Below are 21,137 nucleotides of genomic sequence, written 5' to 3' on the forward strand. Positions count from 1 at the left end.
CCGGGGTCCGGGGTCCGGGGTCCATCCCAGGCCGGCACTGAGCTGCTGCCCAGACCCATCCTCAGTGACTACCCTCCCCCCAGGGCAGCAGTGCCAAGCCACTTGCCTCTTTGATGGTGCAGTCCGGCGCCAGCTCGAACTCCTCCTTATCCTTCGGGGTCTTGACGGTAACCCTGATGGTTCTGGTTGAAGCCGCCGGGCCTGGCCCAACGCCAGCCGCCCTCTCCGCCATCCCGGAGCCTCCTGTCAACAAGCAGCCAGCTTCCTCATTGCACCGCGGCACCACGGGAAACGCACGGGTGGGCGGGGAACGTCCTCACAAAAACCGCAGGAAAAATCAAACGAATGCACAGGGAAGTCAGCGGGCAGTCGCACAGCTGCTGAAATAATATTCCTGCCTGACGGGTCAACACCAACCGCTGGCGACGTAACCGGAGCTCCGCTTGTGGCGATGACGCAATGTGCGGGGCAACAGCCAGAACCGGGAAGTGGAACTTAGGATGCCGGGAGAGGGAGGCCATGAAGACAGGAAGTGACGTTAACCGGCTCCTTCAGCTGCTCGGGGGTTAGGGAATAACGGGGGGTTGCTGAAGGTGTTTAAATTCTGGAAACATCATTATCATATCTTGACCCATCTAGGGTTGGATCAGATGAAATGTTAAATTGGAATTGATGCTGACTTGTATACTAATCCAGTTTGATGATTGATTTAGAATTTGCTATAATTTTTTAATTATCAGAATTGATTTTCAATACCTTACAAGTAAATGCTCATAAACTGATTAAAAAAAACTTGATTCTCCCTCTCCATTAAAATGCAAAGCATGGGAAACTGAGAGAAGTTGACAATTGATTTTATTGACTAAGCAAACCGAACACATACATTTGAATGCAACCACCAGCCAATTTTAACCAAATGCATTTCCTCCTCAAATGTGTAGTACATTATAGGCAAATAGCATTGAATCATATTCCATCTGGTACCTCTGACCACTGGTGACTTGGAGCTTAGACTTGAGCAGCAGCAAAAACAAAGCATTGTCTGCATTCTGAAATCTGGATAGCCTTGGTTTTGGGAGAGCTGCCATAGATTGACTGGTTTACCCTTAGGGCTGAAGATAGTTGCAGTCCCATGGGAATTTTGATGGGAGTGGGCTGCTGAGATGCAACATCAATGATAGCCTTCACAGAGAGTGATTTTGTAGTAGATAATGTTAAATAACACGGCTTGCATGCCATCATGCTGCATGTAAGACGGGGGGGTTGATTTTGTGAGCATCTGTAGAAGAATTTGGAGAGGCTGGTCCAAAGTCTTTCCTGACTGTTGGTATCAAAACCTTTGGTTACATCTTTTTTAGAGGCTGTATATTGTGGTTCGTGCTGCTCAAAGCATTTTTCTTGGAGTTGTGCAGTGAAGATCATGTCCTTTAGGTCTTTGGATTGGGGACTGGGGATTTGCTCTTTGCCCACTGAGCACACCTTCCCATCTTCTCATAATTCCTACTGATTCATCAGTGCCTCATTTTTGAAATCAGGCCAGTTTTACTCTCAAAGAACAATCCCATCATGCCCAAAATTAGAACAATTGCAGGTGTTCAGGTAAAGTATATTCTTCCTTAGGTGCAGAGGTTAAAGCTCCATGGTATTTCAAAAAAATGCCTCGTCAAATTCCTCTACTATCTCCCCAAGTCTCTTGCATACCAAACATCTTCCAGATAGAGGCCAAAATGCCATTTCCTTTCCTATCTTTTTGCACTTCATGAACCAGCACGACATTTACTTCTCTGTGGATTGTCGCCTTGTCATGGTGGAGAAGCTTGTGTGGTCCTGAGATCCCAACAGTGATGCTGTCTCCAACCAAGACCTCAACGGTGGAACAGGAAGACGAAGTTAGTTCAAACTCAACAGCTGTGAAGGCAGGTGAAGTCTGCAACAAATCCATCAGCTCCAATTGCTGTGGTTTCCATGCCACTGTAATTAGTTGGTTGATTTGTGAAGGATCGTGTGCTTCTTGGAGTGCAACATCAAGTACATGTTAAACAAATACATGCACAGGCGTCTTCACTCTGTGATAGATCAACAGAACGAAGACCATCATCCTCAACCTCGAGGGACAGCTACGATGACATTTGGTAAGTTCCCAATATATTTCATTTTCATTAGAAACAGAGTTATACAGCAATAAATGGACCCCAAGCTCAACTCATCCATACTGACCCAAGTGTCTTCCTGAGCTGGTCCCTTTTGGTTCCCATTTGCCTTCTATCCCTTTAAACCTTTTCCATATACTGTGCAAGTCCTGCCCTGGATTAACTTCCCAAAGTGTCTCTCTTTGTAATTGTCTGAGTTAAATACTATCTCCCATTCCTTTGCCTATTTTCCCAGTTGATCCAGATCCTGTTTCCGTTTTCACTGTCCAACACACCCGAAATTTTGGCGTAATCCTCAAATTTACATTCTCGTCAAAATATGTGGCTAATTATAGTGGATCCAGCACTAATCCTATCTGAGTGCAAGGCTTAATGTTTTCCTGTCTCCTTGTTACCCACTCACTAAATCCGTCTTCCCCTTTGGAGACTTTGATCTTCCACACAATTCACTTTCCCTCCGTTATGAGCTGGAGCTGCACATGTCCTTCTCTGAAGGATATCAGGAAAGCAGATATGTTTTAAAATCATTCAACATTTTCGTGGCATTATTAACTCTAGAATTTTAGAAGTCTACTCTGCTCTGAAGCACCTAGAAAACACAGAGTCATCTGGAAGATGAATGGAAGCCAAGTCACGCAGTGTAGTGGTCAGAGATAGACTAGTACATGAAAGTAGGAACAAAGCTGAATTCCAACCGTGATTTTACCAGGTGGCAAATCTGGCATGAAGGGTCAAATGGCCTATTCCTGCTTCCATTCCTTTTGTTCAAATGATAAATTGTTAAGAACACAACCTCGTCATTACCAATACCTCGTCTGGTCTTACAGATACATGGCCACAGCTTTAATTACTGTTCTGAAACCCATTGTCATCATCCGAGTGAAAGGTCAGAAAGAAGTGTGCATCCCTGGACCATGACTGATGCCAACAGTCACTAATCTAGTACTCAAAATAGATGCCACCCTGGGCCACGCCATCTCCATCACTCTAGTTACAAAATGGCTGGTAACAGGAGTATCATTATAAGAAAATCAAATCACAAACCTTACAGAGATGGTTCTTGTTCCATATTTGACAGCTAATGTGAAAAATCACAAACAACAAGAGCCAAAGAGCATGCACTAGCTCTTATCTGCTGGTCTCTGAAACAATTAGTGCCTAAATTTAGATTCTTGGCTTTTCTGCTAGAAAGCTGGTTTGAAGAAAGTAACTGGGAGCAAATTGCCTTTCCAGGCTTGGGTACTCCTTCAAGCCTCGGAGAGAAAAACAGCTTTACAGGCATCTGAAATTAGGGCTTCAACAGAAGACTCAAACCAATGAACAAACCGTGAGAGGAAAACAGCTGAGACAGAAAAGTAATTTGTGGACAACCACAACGTCTAACTTCTTCAATGCAGTGAAGATCAGCTATGGCCAAAACATCAGACAATAAACAAATTCACCAGTTGTTCATTCTGTAAAGAGCCAAGACAAAAAAGGAGAGCTCTTCAAGGAGAGGCAACCAACACTTCAGGGAAAAACTCCTCAAGCAAGACTGAGGTTCAAGTTCTCTGTTTTGCTGTGCTCCGTCCAGTCCAACCTTGATGCCACCATGGGCCAACAAACTGAAAAAGTTAAACATAAAATGAAAAAAAAAATATTAACCCAGCTGTTTTCAGCCTACCAGGAAACAGAATTCAAATTTTTTTATCATTTCTGCTGCTAAATTTGACAGGACCAGAGAAAACCCTTTTCCTAAAAAAAGGCAACTTGAACCAGTCTGGCCATTCTCTGCTGACGTCTCTCATTAATAAGTCATTGTCACCTACAGAACTGCCACTCGCTGGATGTTTTTTCTTTTGTTTTTCGCACCATTCTCTGTAAACTCTAGAGACTGAAAATCCCACAGGAGATCAGCAGTTTATGAAATACTCGGACCACCGTCTGGCACCAACAACCATTCTGCCGTCAAAGTCACTTAGATTACATTTCTTTCCCATTCTGATGTTTGGTCAGAACAATGACTAAACCTCTTGACCATGTCTGTATGCCGCTATACATTGAGTTGCTGCCAAATGATTGGCTGATTTGATATTTGCATTACCAAGGTGTACAGGCGCACCTAATAAAGTGGCCACTATGTGCACGTGCAAGATCCTCTTGGGTTTGGTTTGGGAAGCCAAGGCATTGGTTGGAAAGAAACGTGCATGTTCAAATGTTATGAATGTACCACAGCTCTGAGGGGCCGAAGCAGCCCCTTCCTTCCAGAGAATCGCAAGATCGCTATTAATTCGGGTCTCGGACCCAGGAGGTGAGAGACAATGCAACGGTTTTGGCCATTGTTCTTAGAGGCACCTGTGTGATGTGCATGTCCCTGCTACATGACAGCTACCATGGATATGGACACCCTCGGACAATGTGGAGGTGGGGATTGCATCACCCTACTTTGATGGACATCTACAACTCTGCAAGTCAAGATAAAAGGGGACTGCAGGAGGCAGTACCCCAGCGACGCACCAGAAGGACACCCTCGCTCAGTGCTCCCATAATAGCTGGAAGCCATTCAACGCCACGTGCCCTCCTAACTCCTTTGCCTGGGGACCGGGTGGCTGATAATACCGAGAAGGACTTCGAACTAACAACGGGGAAACAACACTCCCCTGATTTAACAGAGTGGCTTCATAAAGACCCGGGCAAGTTTTTTCAGTTTTTCACCGATCCCTCTAAAACACGTGAAACCCAGCGATTCCCCGAAAGGCTAAAGTCTGCAGACTTCTGAGTGACTTTTATATTTCCAACGGACAATCTATTAACCCCTAGACAACAGTAGAGCTCACTTCTTAATGATGATTATTACTATACCCGCGCTTTAGATTGAGTATTGACGACGTGCATTATCTGAATGTTTGTATTAACCTTACTTTTGTGCCCCTTTATAAATAAAAACATTTGAAAATAGTGACATCAGACTTCAACGGGCCTCTCTATCTTTGCTGGTAAGTTATCCAGTTACACAAATTAGAGGTTGAGGTGGTCAATGGTGGGGAGAGGAAGCACATCAGTGTAAATTAGGAAGGAATACTAACTTCAGAGTAAGTAAATTACACAAATACACAATTTCTCTGTAGTAATTTAGACATAAGACTTGCACTGTTCTAAAGAAAAACACAAGATTACTTTACTTGATTGCATGGATAAACAAGTACCCTCAAGAACTTGCAGTGTTGGTAAATGTGGTGAATGTAGTGGTGAGCAAGTGAATACTCAAGAGCATCAAGAATAATTAGTGTACCACCACACACTCATCAGAGACCAAATATCACAGTCCGTTCTCACTCAGCCAAAACCAAATAAATGCTTGAGATAAATGGGAAGCTTGTCTTCTTCAGTACAAAAAGCTATTACTGTTTACATAAGCCACTGTACAATTTTCTTTAAATTACTAGGCAGTGTATAAAACCGATAACTTTTTTGTTGCTTTTGATTTCCAGATAGATTAAAATTAGTTCTAAAAATATAAAATTCACATCTTTTTCATTCGGAAGAGGGATATTTTTGTTACATTTAAGATAACATGTCACTTCCTGCATGCACAATTAAGTCAACAAGGTCTTTGCACAGTGTTTAAAAGAGAGCATGTTTCAGTTGCCAAAAGGTCTTGAACGAAAGAATGTGAGAGATTTTCTACAATTCCAGAATGTTCAGTTTTATTTTTCAGATTTCCAGCATGGTTTAGTCACAATTAATAATCTGCAATCTAAAACTAACTTTAAAATGAAATCAGAGTTTAGAGTTCAGAAGCACAAAATGCCTTAACACAATTAGAAAAGTATACACATATAAAAAAAATGCCAGGTCCAGTCGATTTAAATTTTATTGCAAGTCATTGGAAAGTAAGAAAAGTTTGGCATTTTTGTGATTCAATACTGATCAAAGTGGAAATGATTTGTGTTTCAAAAACAACTCTGGGTTATTTACAAATATTATTATTAGTACATCTTCATAAAGCTAATAGCTGGTAAACAATATTTTAACCCAGGATCAAATATATAAAGGACCAAAGAAGCAGATTGTGAAAATATTGCTTTCATTCACTTGATGAGCACACCTTTCCATTCATTTTGCACAGAAGATCCCAAATAGGAACTCAACTGAAGCCTCACAAACTAATTTGTTGGCAATTACTTCTTTCAATTCCATCTCAATGCTGCCCAAACTCTTCTACTCTCCTCACTTTTGTTGAGACCAGTCCTTGAGGTTCAGAATGAAAAAGAATCACCTTACTCTTTATAACCACGAGTTCATTTTTTCATTTCCATAAAGTGAAAAAATGTATTTCCATACATTTGCAACTAAAACAAGATGGTGTAATTCTTCACTTAAGTTATAGCATGTCATTGATTACAAATCAAAATTAACTTCTGGGAGAGAAAAGATATTATGTTTAGGTTTCTGAAGCCTAAAGCGAAAGCTTTGAATTGTCATTCATCAAGACATTACAGTCTTCAGTACCTAGTCCATTCCATCAAAAGTGCAAAATTAAAGTTCCCAACCAACTCTTCCTGGGAGGAAGTGATATGGAGGAGAAAAGCCTTCACTAAAGTTTTATAGAGTTGCAGAACGAATCAATTGCGAAATCCAACTATGCAATAACAAGTGTCTACAATGGCACCCTGTAGAAAGGATTCCTGTGGGGTTTTCTTTTTTTTGCCATGGGCTTCATAGTATGTAAATGGTGCAACCTTCAATGATCAGATTCAGATACTTTCTTTCCTTTCTTGCCTCCCTGCAAATTCAATGAGAAAGAAAGTGAAGACAATTAATGAGAAAGAAAGTGGACAATTAATTTTTTCACTAAAAAAAACTAAAAAACAAGTCTTCTATTACACTTAGCAGAGTAATTCCACCCCTCTACAAAATTCAACTTGAAGAACGAACGCATAATTTGCTTTGCTGCTCACTTTTTTGATCATCTCTTGCTGGTTTGAGACAATTGAGGACAAAGGTTATAATGCTTAGAGAATAATTTAATGTCATTCCCTTTCCCTAGTACTTAGTATTTTTGGTTTGGAGAGAAAACCTTGCATAGCACACGAATCTAGATTTGAAATGAGTACAACTTGGAATTTTTCCAGCATTTTGATTTTCTTTCCCAGAGTCATTTGCAAAAGCAGCATTTATTCCTTATTCATAGTCACTCAATTTAATAGTGAGCTGTAGTCCTCCTGGTAAGTGTACTCCTACAGTGCTTTTGAGTGGGAGTTTCGGGATTTATACAGTGAGAATAAAGAATCAGCCATTTAGAACCAAGTTAGAGCCTCATGCACCTGCTGCTCTTGTCTTTGAAGGTGCAGGTCACGGGTTTGGGAGTGCCCAAGTAAGCCCAGAGTCTATTTTGTAGACTGTATGCTCTACAGTCACTGTTGATGAGCGAATGAATACTGATGGTGGAGGGATGCCATTCAAGTGGAATGCTCTGAACCAAATCATTTTAAGCTTCTTGGGAGTCGCTACAGTGGTGCTCATTCAAGGAAGTAGAGAACATTTCATGATGGTCCTGACTTGTGCCTTGTCGTGGGCTACAAGTCACTTACTGCATAATACCCAGTATCTGACAGGCTTTTGTAGCCACAACTTTCCATTCCAGTCTCAATACACAGCAAGTCGTTTAACGCGGCAAGACACCATCATAGACAGATTTCTCCCGAGCATAAGACATGACCGCAGAACAATCCAAGCATCTAGGACACTGCTGGAATATGTTAAAAGCCTGCTGGATGATTCGAAGAGTTGAATGAGATCACACCTCAAACCTGGACTGTTAACCTAAACTGAAAACATAGTTCCCTTAGCCACTTAACTGTCCCTTCTTTTGAAAGAGGTGGTCAATGACAATAAAGTATAATGTACACCATTGTAATTCAGTGGGTACAGAAAGAAGTGAAAACTGCTTAAATTGGCAACAATCACAATATTTCTGCATAATATACAGAAAAATATTTATACTTAAATTGCAAGGATGCTATCTTTAGGAGTATAGATTAACTTAATATTCACCAAGTTCCTGCTTGGTTTAAAACATAGATAACTGTTAACTATTTGATCTATATGTACAATATCTAAAAGACAATCTATTTTAAATGAACATCTTACCTGGAATTTTGTTAACTCAGCCTGTAGAGTTTTGACTTTTGACTTTTCTTGTTCCAGCTCTGCATGTAAACCAGTAACCTAGGCAAAGATAATTATAATCTTCAGCACTGCACAACAGTTAAAACATCGTCTGTATTTAGATAACAACAGTTCACTGACTGGAACTTTAACAAGCAAATTCTGATTGCCAAAGCAAATCATCATTGCCATCATTTAGTGCATCAAATTTTGTTGTGATATTTTCCTATTTCTTGTTCTGTTTCCACATGCACAACTTCAACTCTGATTGTTATTTAACCCCCAATTATGGTGTTTTGACTGAAGAGATAAAAATTAAATCTAATTTTATCATCACCAATCTTCTGCAAATCTGGGCCAGAAATTATCAGAGAAAGATGGGTTGTCTATTTATGCTAGCTACTCCAGTAATCTGAAAACCAATTATAGCCTGGAGATTATCCTTTACCTGAATCACCACTCTCCCACATCTGCACACCCCCCATGCTATGATCTGAATCTTAACTAAATACAAGTTACGTAATTTAACTCAAGTTTCTTTTGTACATTCCTTTGTTTTCAAGTAACAGGTATACTGGTTTAATAAGCCTTGTAAATACAAAAAGATATTATCATTAGTATCATACACAAAATGCTGGTGGAATGCAGCAAACCAGGCAGCATCTATAGGAAGAAGCACTGTCAATATTTTGGGCTGAGACCCTTCATCAGGACTAACTGAAAGGAAAGACAGTAAGAGATTTGAAAGTGGGGGGGGGGGGGGGAATGCGAAATGATAGGAGAAGAGCGGAGGGGGTGGGGTGAAGCTGAGAGCTGGAAAGGTGATTGGCAAAAGGGATACAGAGCTGGAGAAGGGAAGGGATCATGGGATGGGAGAAAGAAAGGGGGAGGGGAGCACCAGAGGGAGGTGGAGAACAAGCAGAGTGATGGGCAGAGAGAAAAAAAAGAGGGGCGAGAAAAACTAAATATATCAGGGATGGGGTAGGAAGGGGAGGAGGGGCACTAACCGAAGTTAGAGAAGTCAATGTTCATGCCATCAGGTTGGAGGCTACCCAGCCGGTATATAAGGTGTTGTTCCTCCAACCTGAGTGTGGCTTCATCTTTACAGTAGAGGAGGCCATGGATAGACATATCAGACTGGGAATGGGACGTGGAATTAAAATGTGTGGCCACTGGGAGATCCTGCTTTCTCTGGCGGACAGAGCATCTTTCCAGCATCTGCAGATTTCCTCGTGTTTGCTTATCATTAGTATTGCAGTTTCTTGAAGACAAACCAAAACTGCTGAGAGACTGAGTATGAGGGGTTGACACTCTAAGATGTGTTTCCAAAATATTTAAGCATCGAGTCAATAACGGTACACTCGTTCCTTTATTATGAAACCAGCAAAGACAAACTATCTAATAGCGATAGAAAACTAATGCAACTAAAATTAGCAACATAACAATCTTAGCATTCAAACTAGTGTAACTAGTGGTCAAAAAAATCATCCCCCGCTCACTGCCTGGCTCTAATTAGAATAAACTGAACTAACCAGGACAAAGCTTGAAGAAGTAAATATACTCATTTGCTTCGACCACACCCCAACCCAAGTGATAAATTACTGACAGCGCACAAGACAATATACAATAAATACGAAAATAGATACTGTATATGGATCCAACATCCCAGCCCACAATTACACAATAATAATTACAACTACATACCACAAAAAATGAGTTTCAAGCATAAACATATTAACATTTATGCAAATATAACCATATAACAATTAACAGTATGGAAACAGGCCATGTCGGCCCTTCTAGTCCATGCCAAATGCTTACTCTCACCTAGTCCCACAGACCTGCACTCAGCCCATAACCCTCCATTCCTTTCCTGTCCGTATACCTATCCAATTTTTTTTTAAAATGACAATATCAAACCTGCCTCTACCACTTCTACTGGAAGCTTGTTCCACACGGCTACCACTCTCTGAATAAAGAAGTTCCCCGTGTTACCCCCAAACTTTTGCCCCTTAACTCTCATGTCCTCTTGTTTGAATCTCCCCTACTCTCAATGGAAAAAGCCTATCCACGTCAACTCCATCTATCCCTCATAATTTTAAATCACTCTATCAAGTCCCCCCTCAACCTTCTACGCTCCAAAGAATAAAGACCTAACATGTTCAGCCTTTCCCTGTAACTTAGGTGCTGAAACCCAGGTAACATTCTAGTAAATCTCCTCTGTACTCTCTCTATTTTGTTGACATCTGTCCTATAATTCAGTGACCAGAAATGTATACAATACTCCAAAATTGGCTTCACCAATGCCTCGTACAATTTTAAGATTACATCCCAACTCCTATACTCAATGCTCTGATTTATAAAGGCCAGCATACCAAAAGCTTTCTTCCACACAAGATTCCACCTTCAGGGAACTATGCACTATCATTCCTAGGTCACTCTGTTTTACTGCCCTACCATTTACCATGTATGTCCCATTTTGATTAGTCCCACCAAAATATAGCACCGCACACTTAACAGCATTAAACTCCATCTGCCATCTTTCAGCCCACTCTGCTAACTGGCCTAAATCTCTCTGCAAGCTTTGAAAACCTACTTCATTAAAAAACGACGCCACCTATCTTAGTATCATCTGCATACTTACTAATCCAATTTATCACCACATCATCCAGATCAGTTCCACACACAAATCAAATGTCCTCTTTCTTCTTCCAGTCAAGTCGTGTAACAGTCACTTAGGCCAGAGGTTACCAGCACTTCGCCCAGTGCAGAGTAATCTTTACACCACTCTCTGTCAAGTCAAAAAGCCAAGTCGAAGACATGAAGCTTCTCAAGCTGTAGCTGTGTACTTGCTGCACAAATTCTCTTCTGTCTGGAAAGTCTTGAATGATTCTTCCCAAGGTCTATGAGTTTTGAGACGCTGTGTCACTGACTATAAGCATAAAATTTCCTGGGAGGAAATTGCGCCTTTTCCAGACTATTTCTGATGTTCCTGTAATGGTGATGAAGATTTCTTGACCCACCGTTTCCAAAACAAGTTTGACATGCATTGGACTGCTTCCAACTACAACGAGCATAAATGTCTTCCTTTTGTAACTCTCCTGGTGGTAAGGATGATGTGGTCTTCAGAACCAACAGATGGTTAGATGTAGGTGCTTCCAAACATTGAGATTGGAGGATACTTTAGTAATTAGACAATCACTGATAAATAGGCCCTACTTCAAAAAGGATTGTGTGAAAACCCTCTTTGTTAAGATTCTGTATTTTCATGGTGGAATTGAGGACCTTTCACACAGACATGATCAATCTCTCCCACATTCCTCCATGATTTGAATCAGCCAAGGGGGTTAAAGATCCACTTAATTCCTTCTTGAAGAAGGACATCACTAATCCGTAAATGATACCACTTCTCAATGGCTTCTTGCAACTCATGTTCAGCCCCAAAGCTTGTTGAACTATCTGTACGCAGTTCATGAACCTGTCCTCATCTTGCTACAAAATGACAAGATCCATTAACAAAGGAATCTGTATCTAAAGAAGATGCCACTTTGATGAGAACACCTGATACAGCTAGACAGGTAAACATGACCCATACCTCTGCACTGAACTCCTTCTGCTCCACAACAGAAGGTCCAAAGTAGACCACTCCTACATGTATAGCTGGGGTTCATTTGGAGAGACCGTCCAGAGATAGATCTGCAATATGCTGGCATCCTGGAGCTGCGTGCACCCGTCAACAAACACCATACTCAGACAGGATTCTTCTTACAGCCGTGCTAGCACTGGGAATCCGATACTTTTGGTGCAACCAGGATAACGTGGTTACAGACACCATGTCCCACATCTTGATGTACATGCCTCAGAATGATGTCTGAGATATGAAGATCCTTAGCCAGCATAACAGGATGTTTACACTCTACAGGCATGGCTGCCCTACTAAGCCATCCACCAACTCTCAGGACACCATTTTCAAGTACTGGATTGAGCTTGAAAATATGGCTGTTCTTTTTCACACTTTCTCCCTTCGGCTAACTTGAGAATTCATCTGGAAATCTTCTCTGTCAAAACCCAATGATCTCCATTTCAGCCTTTCTGTGCTCCTCCAATAAAAAAAACTTAGACCGATCTGACCTTTGGTCTTCTCAATCTCCATCTCTCTCAAAATAATACTTTTTGTTCTTTATCCAAGCCAGAGCAAGCAAGAGCAATACTCAATAGCTTCCTCTTCCGACTAAGAAACAAGAGCAGGTTCTTAAATCTGAGAATCCAGGCCATTCTCTTCCTCAAATATGTCCAAGACAAGAAGTGATTGATTCTGTGTGTTACTACGTCCACCTCCTCTTCAATCTGCATGGCATTCATTGTAACACTTCTCTCGACTTCCGGATTATCCAGCAATACAATCGGGATTCACAGACCTTATGCCTTCAGGCTGAAGAAGATACTGAGGCCCTGATACCCATGTCTCATCCTTCAGGAATGCTTTCAATTCAACTCTCTAGAGGCCTCATTGGCCAGGTTGCTTTAAGTGTTTAGACTTGCAACGGCTCCAATGCTTTTGGCACAGTTCTCCCTATCAGCATCTCGGTTTCTGAATCCATCTCTGGCAAATGGACATGTTTCAGGTGAGAGCAGCTCTGGAAATCGCTCTGCTGTGGAATGTTCCCTTTGTGGACAGGCGTATTTTCCTGCATATAGATGTTAGGTAGTTCACAATAGTTTTCACCATGTAAGTCGGCCACTTCCAATCCTGAAATGAAGTAGCTGCTCATGATATTCTCTTGACCCATGGTGTGTAAGGGAACCTGTGTCCTTTTTCCTTCATGGCTGAGCTTATTCATGAGGCCCACTGTACTTTCTTGATCTTGGAAAGCACAAGTAAACACTGCCTTGTTAGGCCTCACTGGTACTGGAACTATGGGAAGTTTACAATTATGATCGCCAACCCCTATAAGACTATTAGATACCAGAGCACCACTTGCTGCTGTGTCTGATTCTTTCACAGCTTATTTTCTTTCTGCTCCCTTTTTGTTAGAGTGAATATCAAGTATGCTGGGGTGCTTGCCACTGCATACCTTGCTGATATGTCCTGTACACAAACAGTCAAAGCCACCATTTTCTTATAGGAAGGCAATCTTCTCACGATGAGCCCTTTTCTGCAGCTCAGGTTACAAATCCAACGCATGTTCACATTCGCAGGGCAGACAAACCCCTATGACTGATGAAACCATTTCTTTTCCATTAGTTCCAGGTTCAGTTTTAGCTTTATTTCTCACAGTGGCCCCCGTAGTCACAAAGCAGTTTCCTTTAGCCTTAGATAAACTGTGACTTAATTTTGTTTACGGCAGGTAATGTAGCATCCCAAACACCAGGTGTGTAGCAATCAGTACTTGCCTTTCAATAAAATCAACAATGTCAGCAAAAGTAGCCTTCCGGTTGTGCCTTTCTTGCCGTTCAGACCACTGTTCTCCAATCACCCCTAAGCATATAGGGCAATTTCTTTATGATGATTAACATACTGGCAGGCATGTCCAGCTCCCACATGTATTGCACTTCTTCCGCGACACTGCAACAGTCTCTAAGAAGACTAGCCTTGAAGAACTTCCACAACTTCAAATTTGATAGGCAACCAAGAAAGCCTTTTGCATGTACAGACACAATTTTCTGTTCATTACCAAAATGTTCCTGTAGTAAAACCTTAATCTTTACATATCCTTTCTTAGGGTCAACATTTTGGCAACTTCTGACAAGTTCTCTAGGGCAAACCCTAGGGTATTGTTCAAGGAAACAGAAGCAGTCACTATGGCTGTCAGTCTTGCCTTCATTACTTTTTTTTCCAAAAGCCCTAATGACTGCATGTCACTGCAATGGATCTTCAAAGTTCCTGCTAGGGTTGCCAATATGCAGGCTTCTCTGTGTTGTGATTCCAATTTCACCAAGGCAATCCTTTGCCATAGACTAGCCTTTGTTTGGTATTATCATTTTTGTTAGTTGACAAAAAGTAGCAGTTACTTGAAAACAAACCAAAACCACTGAGAGACTGACTATGGGGGCTGATACTGTATGACACACTTCCAAAGTGATCAAGTTCCAAGTTGAAAAACATCTGTTCAATCCTTTATTACAAAACCAGCAAAAATGAATCTTATGACAATAAAAAGATTAATTATACTGAAATTCGCAATATAATGACCTTAGCTTTCAAATTAGCGAAACTAGCAGTTTAAAAAAAACACCCCTGGCTCTAACTAAAACAAAGCATGAATACGTAATTATACTCTTTTGCTTCTAACATGCCCTAACCCATGTGACAAATAATCCATAATAAACATGCAACACAATATACAAAATACAGATACATGGCTCCTACAATTGGTTTGCACTTACTGGCTCTTACCTGTAAAGTTAATTCATTCTTAATACTCAAGAGTTCATCAACTTGCAAAAGTATATCTGCTTTATCCTTCACTGAAATACAAAATAAACATCAACATCAACAAAACTGGATAAGTATAAGAAGCACTCAAGGCAGTTCAAACCTTCCTTCCATGTCTCATTTAGATATACAGACCGAAAACACCATTATGTAGATATTGAACACAAACTGCCCACTGGAAAAGTATAATGATCAGATAGGCTGGTTGCTTTAAGTACTATACAATGGAAACTAAATCAATGGATGAGTTAGGTTAAAATTAATATAAATTTTAGCACACCAGAGACAGTGAGTCTGTTCTCCTATGTAACAAAGATTGCATTGCATTCCAACAATTAGTTAAACCACAGGCATATTTTAAGAGATTGCATCCAGAGACTTAAAATAAATCAGATCATACTCTCCAGAAGCGACATGCATTGAGCCCCTATAGAACCAACCAAAATTAAAGAAAATGAGAAAACTGTAATAAATTTACTTATAATAAAAGGGTTCTGGCAAAACATTAAGGCACTTCATTATTAAAGCTCTCACTGAGCAACATTATGACATATTGGAGTGGAAATTTAGAAGCGTGGGTAAAGCAACTGAGGCACCGACACCAAATGGTGGTTTGATTAGAATCTGTGCTCAAGCCAGAGCTGGACAAATGTTGATTAGAAAGAGAGGTTTATGAAGCTAAAGATAAGACATTGTTTTATCAGATGCCAGTGTAAGTCAAGCAAAGTACAAAATATAACAACTGAATAGGACCTGATCGGAGTTGGGCAACATGCACAGGTGAGAGAAGTGGGCCAAAGATGCAAAAGGCGAGGTTGACAGCCTATGTAGAAAAGAAACTGAGGTAGGGGATGGGCTGGCTGGTGGAGTAGTGGCATCAGCACTGGACCTCAAGGCAGATGGTCCGGAGATCAAACCCAGCCAGTCCCAACCTGGGCAGCAGCAGTATCTGTGGGGAAAGATACTGGCAATCTGAAAGGTCTGGCAATCTACTTCTGTATCATGCCATGAAAACCCTATGGTCTATGAGGTCACAAAGAGTTGGACTTGACTTAATGACTGAATATGAACAAAGGGATGAAGTCACGGAAGCAAAGTGATGCAGTGTTACATAAACACACATGTAAATAAAAATTCATCTTGGTGCAAAGTTTCAGTAGCAGACTGATAAAGTTGTTGGCTGGGAACAATTTACAACAGGAACAATGAAGGTGGTTTTGTTCTCAAAGCCAACATTGAACATTCAATACTGCAGCACCTGATAAACTGGGCATAATTTAGAGAAGATGCAGAGGTCAAAGCAGCAAGGTAGTGAAGACTTATGACCATTCAAAAAGGAGAAGCAGCAGTCAGGATGGCATCAAGAAGATTCCATTTGTCAGAAACACTCTGCTTTGGAGAACCTAGACAACCACAAGATGAACATCAGGCTACTGTTTATCAACTACAACAGTGTTCAACACCATCATTACCACGTACTAATCAACAAGCTTGAAAACCTGGATCTCCGTTCCTCTCCCTGCAAACAGATCTTCAACTTCCCTATCCGGACATAACAGTCCGTGCAGATCAGTTGAGTGGTGTCGCAACAACTTCATACATAACATCAGCAATACCAAGGGACTGAACGTGGACTTCAGGAAGAGGAAGTCAGGAGAAGATGCTGGGGGAGGGGGTAAAAGATGAAGCGGGTGAGCACCTGGGTGAGACCATCTCATAGGATCTAACCAGGCTCCAACACATTGATGCAGCCATGAAGAATGCACTCCAGCAGCTCCAGATGTAAAGAGTTTTGAGATTTGGTATGTTACCAAAAACTCCTGCAAATGAACAGTAGAAAGTTTTCTGACTGGTTGCATCAAACCATGTTATGGAGCCTCCAACACATAGGATCATGGGAGTCTGCAAACAGCTGTAGACTCAACCAGCTCCATTAAAGGCACAACCTTCCTCACCAACAAGGTCATCTTCAAGAGGCAGTGTCTCAGCAAGGCAACATCAATCATCAAGGACCAGTACACACCCTCTTCTCATTACTATGAACCCATGAACACCCTACGTCAGTATTCCTGCTATGCACTATTTTTGTAAATCAGAGATTTTTATGTATTTGCACTGTATTGCTTTATGTCAAACTTTGTCATGTCAGTATTAACAAATTTTATGTCATGTCAGTATTAATAAATCTGATTGTAATTCTTAGCACGTAAAAAACTATCATAAACAATAGAAGCTGTCCACTTCCTCCCAAAGCACTGACCTACCTACATCTCAGTCCCCTCCTGCTTCATTTGTGGCAGAGCTATTGTGGGTCTCACATCAGCCTCCTTACCCACAAAAACAACTCAATTGGGATATCATGAGGAAAGGCAAGATAGATTGGGTTTTGTCATTGCCCATGTGGATATGACACTGCTTTTGGAAGTTGCCAAGAAGCAATATGTGAATGAGAAATACAGAAGGTCAAAAAGATCCTTGAGGGAGTGGGAGGAGGGTGAGGAGGTGAGGTGGGGGGAGATAAATCCCCAGAGGTAATGGTGCAATAAAGCAAAAAGAAACCAACACAGGCAATTCTACAATTAGAAATGGTTTGATACAGATGTAACTAAGCAAATGTAATTTCATCCAGTGGGCATCATTGAAGAGACATCACAAAGACATATTTGGGAAGGGCAAGCACTAATGATTTAATACGAAACTCAGCGAAGCATTTGATTCAGTAAGGGAAGAAAATAGCTGATACAATAGGAAAATGGCGGGAGGGATGAGTGAATGGTATATGGTAGAATAAAAAGTACACAAGACAAAACATACAAATCCTCTAACTGGTATACCTGAAGACAGCACATAACATTTGGCATCAGGCTAACTACTATTGAATTGTATTACAGGAGTAATTTTCATACTCTAACTTGTTCTGGTGTTCTAAATTTCCTTAGATTTTGATTACAAATACCTACCCACAAAGTTGCCAAATGTAGTGGAAAATGGAAAACTGGAAAATCTTTAAAAAGTAACCATTAGGCAAGCAGTAAGGGAAAACAGATTATGAAAGTGGACCAGCAGAAAAATAAAAACAGAATTTAAAAATCATTATAATTATTTAAAGCAGAAAAGATTGGCTGATGTAAATGTAGTTTCCTTGGAAGATGAGGAGGGTAATGTGAAAAAGACAAAAGCATTCAATAATTTTTTATGTTGGTCATCACAGCAGAGGACACATCTAATGTGCTAAAAAGAAATTTTCTGGATGTGATGAGAGGTGAGCACTAAAGAGGAAGTGCTTAGCAAGGCAATGGGCCACAAAGTAGCTGAGTCCCCTAGTCTTGATGGAATGCATCCCAGGGTACTGAAAGAAACGGGAGAAGTTATAGTATGGACACTTGTGACAATTTACCAAAATTCTCTGAACTCAGCAGGGAACCCAGCAAATGGGACGACAGTGAACGTCATGACACTGTTTAAAAAAAGATCTGGCAAAATGCAGTTAACTATAAAAATCAATTTATAGAGTACTTTTCATACCGGTGACATAGTTCAAAGTACTTTACTATGGGATAAAAGTATAAACGAAACAATAAAATAGAAAATAAAAAATAAACATGAAAATAAAAGACAAAAAAGATGCTAGTTAAACACAAGGTTAAATAAGTAGTGTTTGAGCTGGTGTTTAAAAGTGTTGACTGAGTCTGCATCCCTTACAGTTTTAGGTATTGAATTCTACAGCTTAGGAGTGTAGTTCATAACAGCTGACCTGATAATTATCTTTTGAGAGAAATTGTTTAAATTTAAGAGACTGGCAGAAGATGATATAAGAGCTTGAGCAGGATTATAAAACAAAAATGATTCTGTTATGTACTCCATTACCAAAACATTTATAGCTTTAAAAACAAGTAAGCGAACTTTAAAATCAATTCTAAAAGATACAGGAAACCAATCCAGAGTAGTTAGTACAACAGTGATAAATTCCCTCATCCTGTTTTTGGTTAAAAGTCTAGCAGTGGTATTCTGAACAAGTTGAAGTTTGTCAATATTGCTTTCAAAGACAAGTGAAAAGTGCATTGCAGTAATTTAAGTAACACACACAAAATGCTGGTGGAATGCAGCAGACCAGGCCGCATCTACAGGAAGATCTGACAAAGGGTCTCGGCCTGAAACGTCGACTGTACTTCTTCCTATAGATGCGGCCTGGCCTGCTGCATTCCACCAGCATTTTGTGTGTGCTGCTTGAATTTCCAGCATCTGCAAATTTCCTCGTGATTGCAGAAATTTAGTCTATTTGATACCAAGATATAATTTAGTTTTTCAACATCATTATGTGACAGACAGAAACAAACATGCCTTTGCAACATTTCTTAAGTGTAGAAATGCGGCTCTGGTCACTTTATTTGTGAGATTTAAAATTCAAATCTGAATCAAGGATAGCACCCAATTAAAATACCAATAAATTCTGTTAAAATGAAGGTACAGGGAACTATACAGTAAAGACAGCAAAGGTGTATTCATTAACCGTCACCCAGCGGATATACTAGCAACCAGGCTACCTGCAAAATATTAATACAATACTTACTTTCACCTTCTTGTAGCATCTTCAAAAGCTGAGCATTTCTAGCCTTCACTTCTTTATATTTTGTCTATTAAAAAGAAAACTAAAAAATGTCAGTTAAAAATAAATTCTTATTCAGAATCGCAGAAGGCATAATCTCAAGACTTACTTCCCACTCAGCAACTATTTGTTTTAACTGAAGAATTTTGAGTTCTTTCTTTTCCAGTTGATCTTTTAAATGTTCGGTTATTGCATTACTGGAAGTAACCTCCTGCAAGAAAAATTTAAAAATATCTTTTATATACAGTGAGTCATATTAGAGGTGCTGTTGTACCATATTCTTCTTAACCAATATGTAGAACTTGGCATTTTTCAGTATCAAATTCTGTCTGTTGTCTATCCACACATTCCAACTTTTCTTTATCTCCTTGAAGTCTATTGTTATCCTCGTGGTTGACAAGCTTTATGTCACTGGCACAATTAGAAATCATGCTGTCTACATCCAGGTCCAAACCATTTATATTGGGAGAAGCACTGGGTCTAGAACTGATCCTTGAGTGACTCCACAAAATGTCAATAAAGTGGTGGATACAGCCCAGTCAGTCACAGGCAAAGTCCTCCCCACCACTGAGCACAATTATATGGAGTGCTGCCACAAGAAAGCAGCATTGCTCACAAGGCAATAAGATACAAGAGCAGAATTAGGCCATTTAGCCCATCAAGTCTGCTCCACCATTTCACCATAGTTGACTCAATTTTCGCCTCAGCCCCAATCTCCTGCCTTCTCCCCATATCCCTTCATGCTCTGACCAATCAAGAATCTATCAACCTCTGCCTTAAATATACATAAATACCTGGCCTCCACAGCTGATTTTGGCAAAGAATTCCACGGATTCACTACCCTCTGGGTAAAGAAATTCCTTATCTTTGTTCAAAAAGGATGCCCTTTTTTTCTGAGGCTGTGTCCTCTGATCTTATGACTCTCACACCATAGGAAACATCCTCTCCACATCCACTCTATAAAGGCCTTTCACCATTCAACAGGTTTCAATGAGGTCACCCTTCATTCTTCTGAATTCTAGTGAATACAGACCCAGAGCAATCAGATACTCTTCATATGACAAGCCATTCAATCCTGGAATCAGTTTGCCCAACCTCCTTTGAACCCTCCCGTTTCAGCACATTCTTTCTAAAGCGCCCAAACTTGCTCACAATACTCCAAGTGAGTCCTCATCTGTTTTATAAAGTTTCAGTATTACATCCTTGCTGTTATATTCTAGTCCTCTTGAAATGAATGCTAATATTGTATTTGCCTTCTGCACCAGATTCAACTTTCAAATTAACCTGTAGGGAATCCTCCATTCAGAAAATAGCCAACCCTTTCATTTTTTCAACCAAAGTGCATGACCATACACTTCTCAGCACTGTATTCCATCTGCAATTTCCTAAATCTGTCTCAGTCCTTCTGCAGCCCCTCTACTTCCTCAAAACTACCTGCCCCTCCACCTATCTTCATATCGTATGCCAACTTTGCAACAAAGCCATCAATTTCATCATCCAAATCACTGGCATATAATGTAAAAAGACTCGGTCCCAACAGACCCCCAAGGAACACCACTAGTCACCAGCAGCCAGTCAGAAAAGGCTCCCTTTATTCCCACTCTTTGCCTCCTGCCAATCAGCCACTGCTTTATCCATGCTAGAATCTTTACAGTAATACCATGGGCTCATAGCTTGTTAAGCAGCCTCATATGGCATCTTGTCAAAGGCCTTGTGAAAATCCAAGTACACACATCAACTGATTATCCTTTGTATATCCTGCTTAATGCTTTTTCAAAGAATTACAACAGATTAG

The 21,137-nt window shown here is 40.5% G+C and overlaps 2 protein-coding genes across 3 annotated transcripts in view; both read right to left on the minus strand.

Annotated features, from left to right (window-relative positions):
- The window catches only part of LOC132394084 (ubiquilin-1-like), a 47,296-nt gene extending 46,546 nt beyond the window's left edge, over window positions 1–750 (minus strand). The window contains exon 1 of one of the 2 annotated variants that reach the window (XM_059969794.1): window positions 107–750. In XM_059969794.1, coding sequence (XP_059825777.1) covers window positions 107–232 — 126 coding nt within the window. In that variant the 5' untranslated portion in view covers window positions 233–750. The remainder of the gene's footprint in view (window positions 1–106) is intronic. The other variant, XM_059969793.1, reaches the window with a different exon arrangement.
- Window positions 751–6,068: 5,318 nt separating this feature from the next.
- Window positions 6,069–21,137, minus strand: part of gkap1 (G kinase anchoring protein 1) — a 30,740-nt gene continuing 15,671 nt past the window's right edge. Inside the window, exons 7-11 of the mRNA XM_059969796.1 lie at window positions 19,452–19,553; window positions 19,307–19,370; window positions 14,698–14,768; window positions 8,283–8,360; window positions 6,069–6,915 (exon numbers count right to left, since the gene is read on the minus strand). Coding sequence (XP_059825779.1) covers window positions 6,874–6,915; window positions 8,283–8,360; window positions 14,698–14,768; window positions 19,307–19,370; window positions 19,452–19,553 — 357 coding nt within the window. The 3' untranslated portion in view covers window positions 6,069–6,873. The remainder of the gene's footprint in view (window positions 6,916–8,282; window positions 8,361–14,697; window positions 14,769–19,306; window positions 19,371–19,451; window positions 19,554–21,137) is intronic.

The sequence above is a fragment of the Hypanus sabinus genome, chromosome 5 (genome assembly GCF_030144855.1).
Source record: "Hypanus sabinus isolate sHypSab1 chromosome 5, sHypSab1.hap1, whole genome shotgun sequence".
Classification (NCBI taxonomy): Eukaryota; Metazoa; Chordata; class Chondrichthyes; order Myliobatiformes; family Dasyatidae; genus Hypanus; species Hypanus sabinus.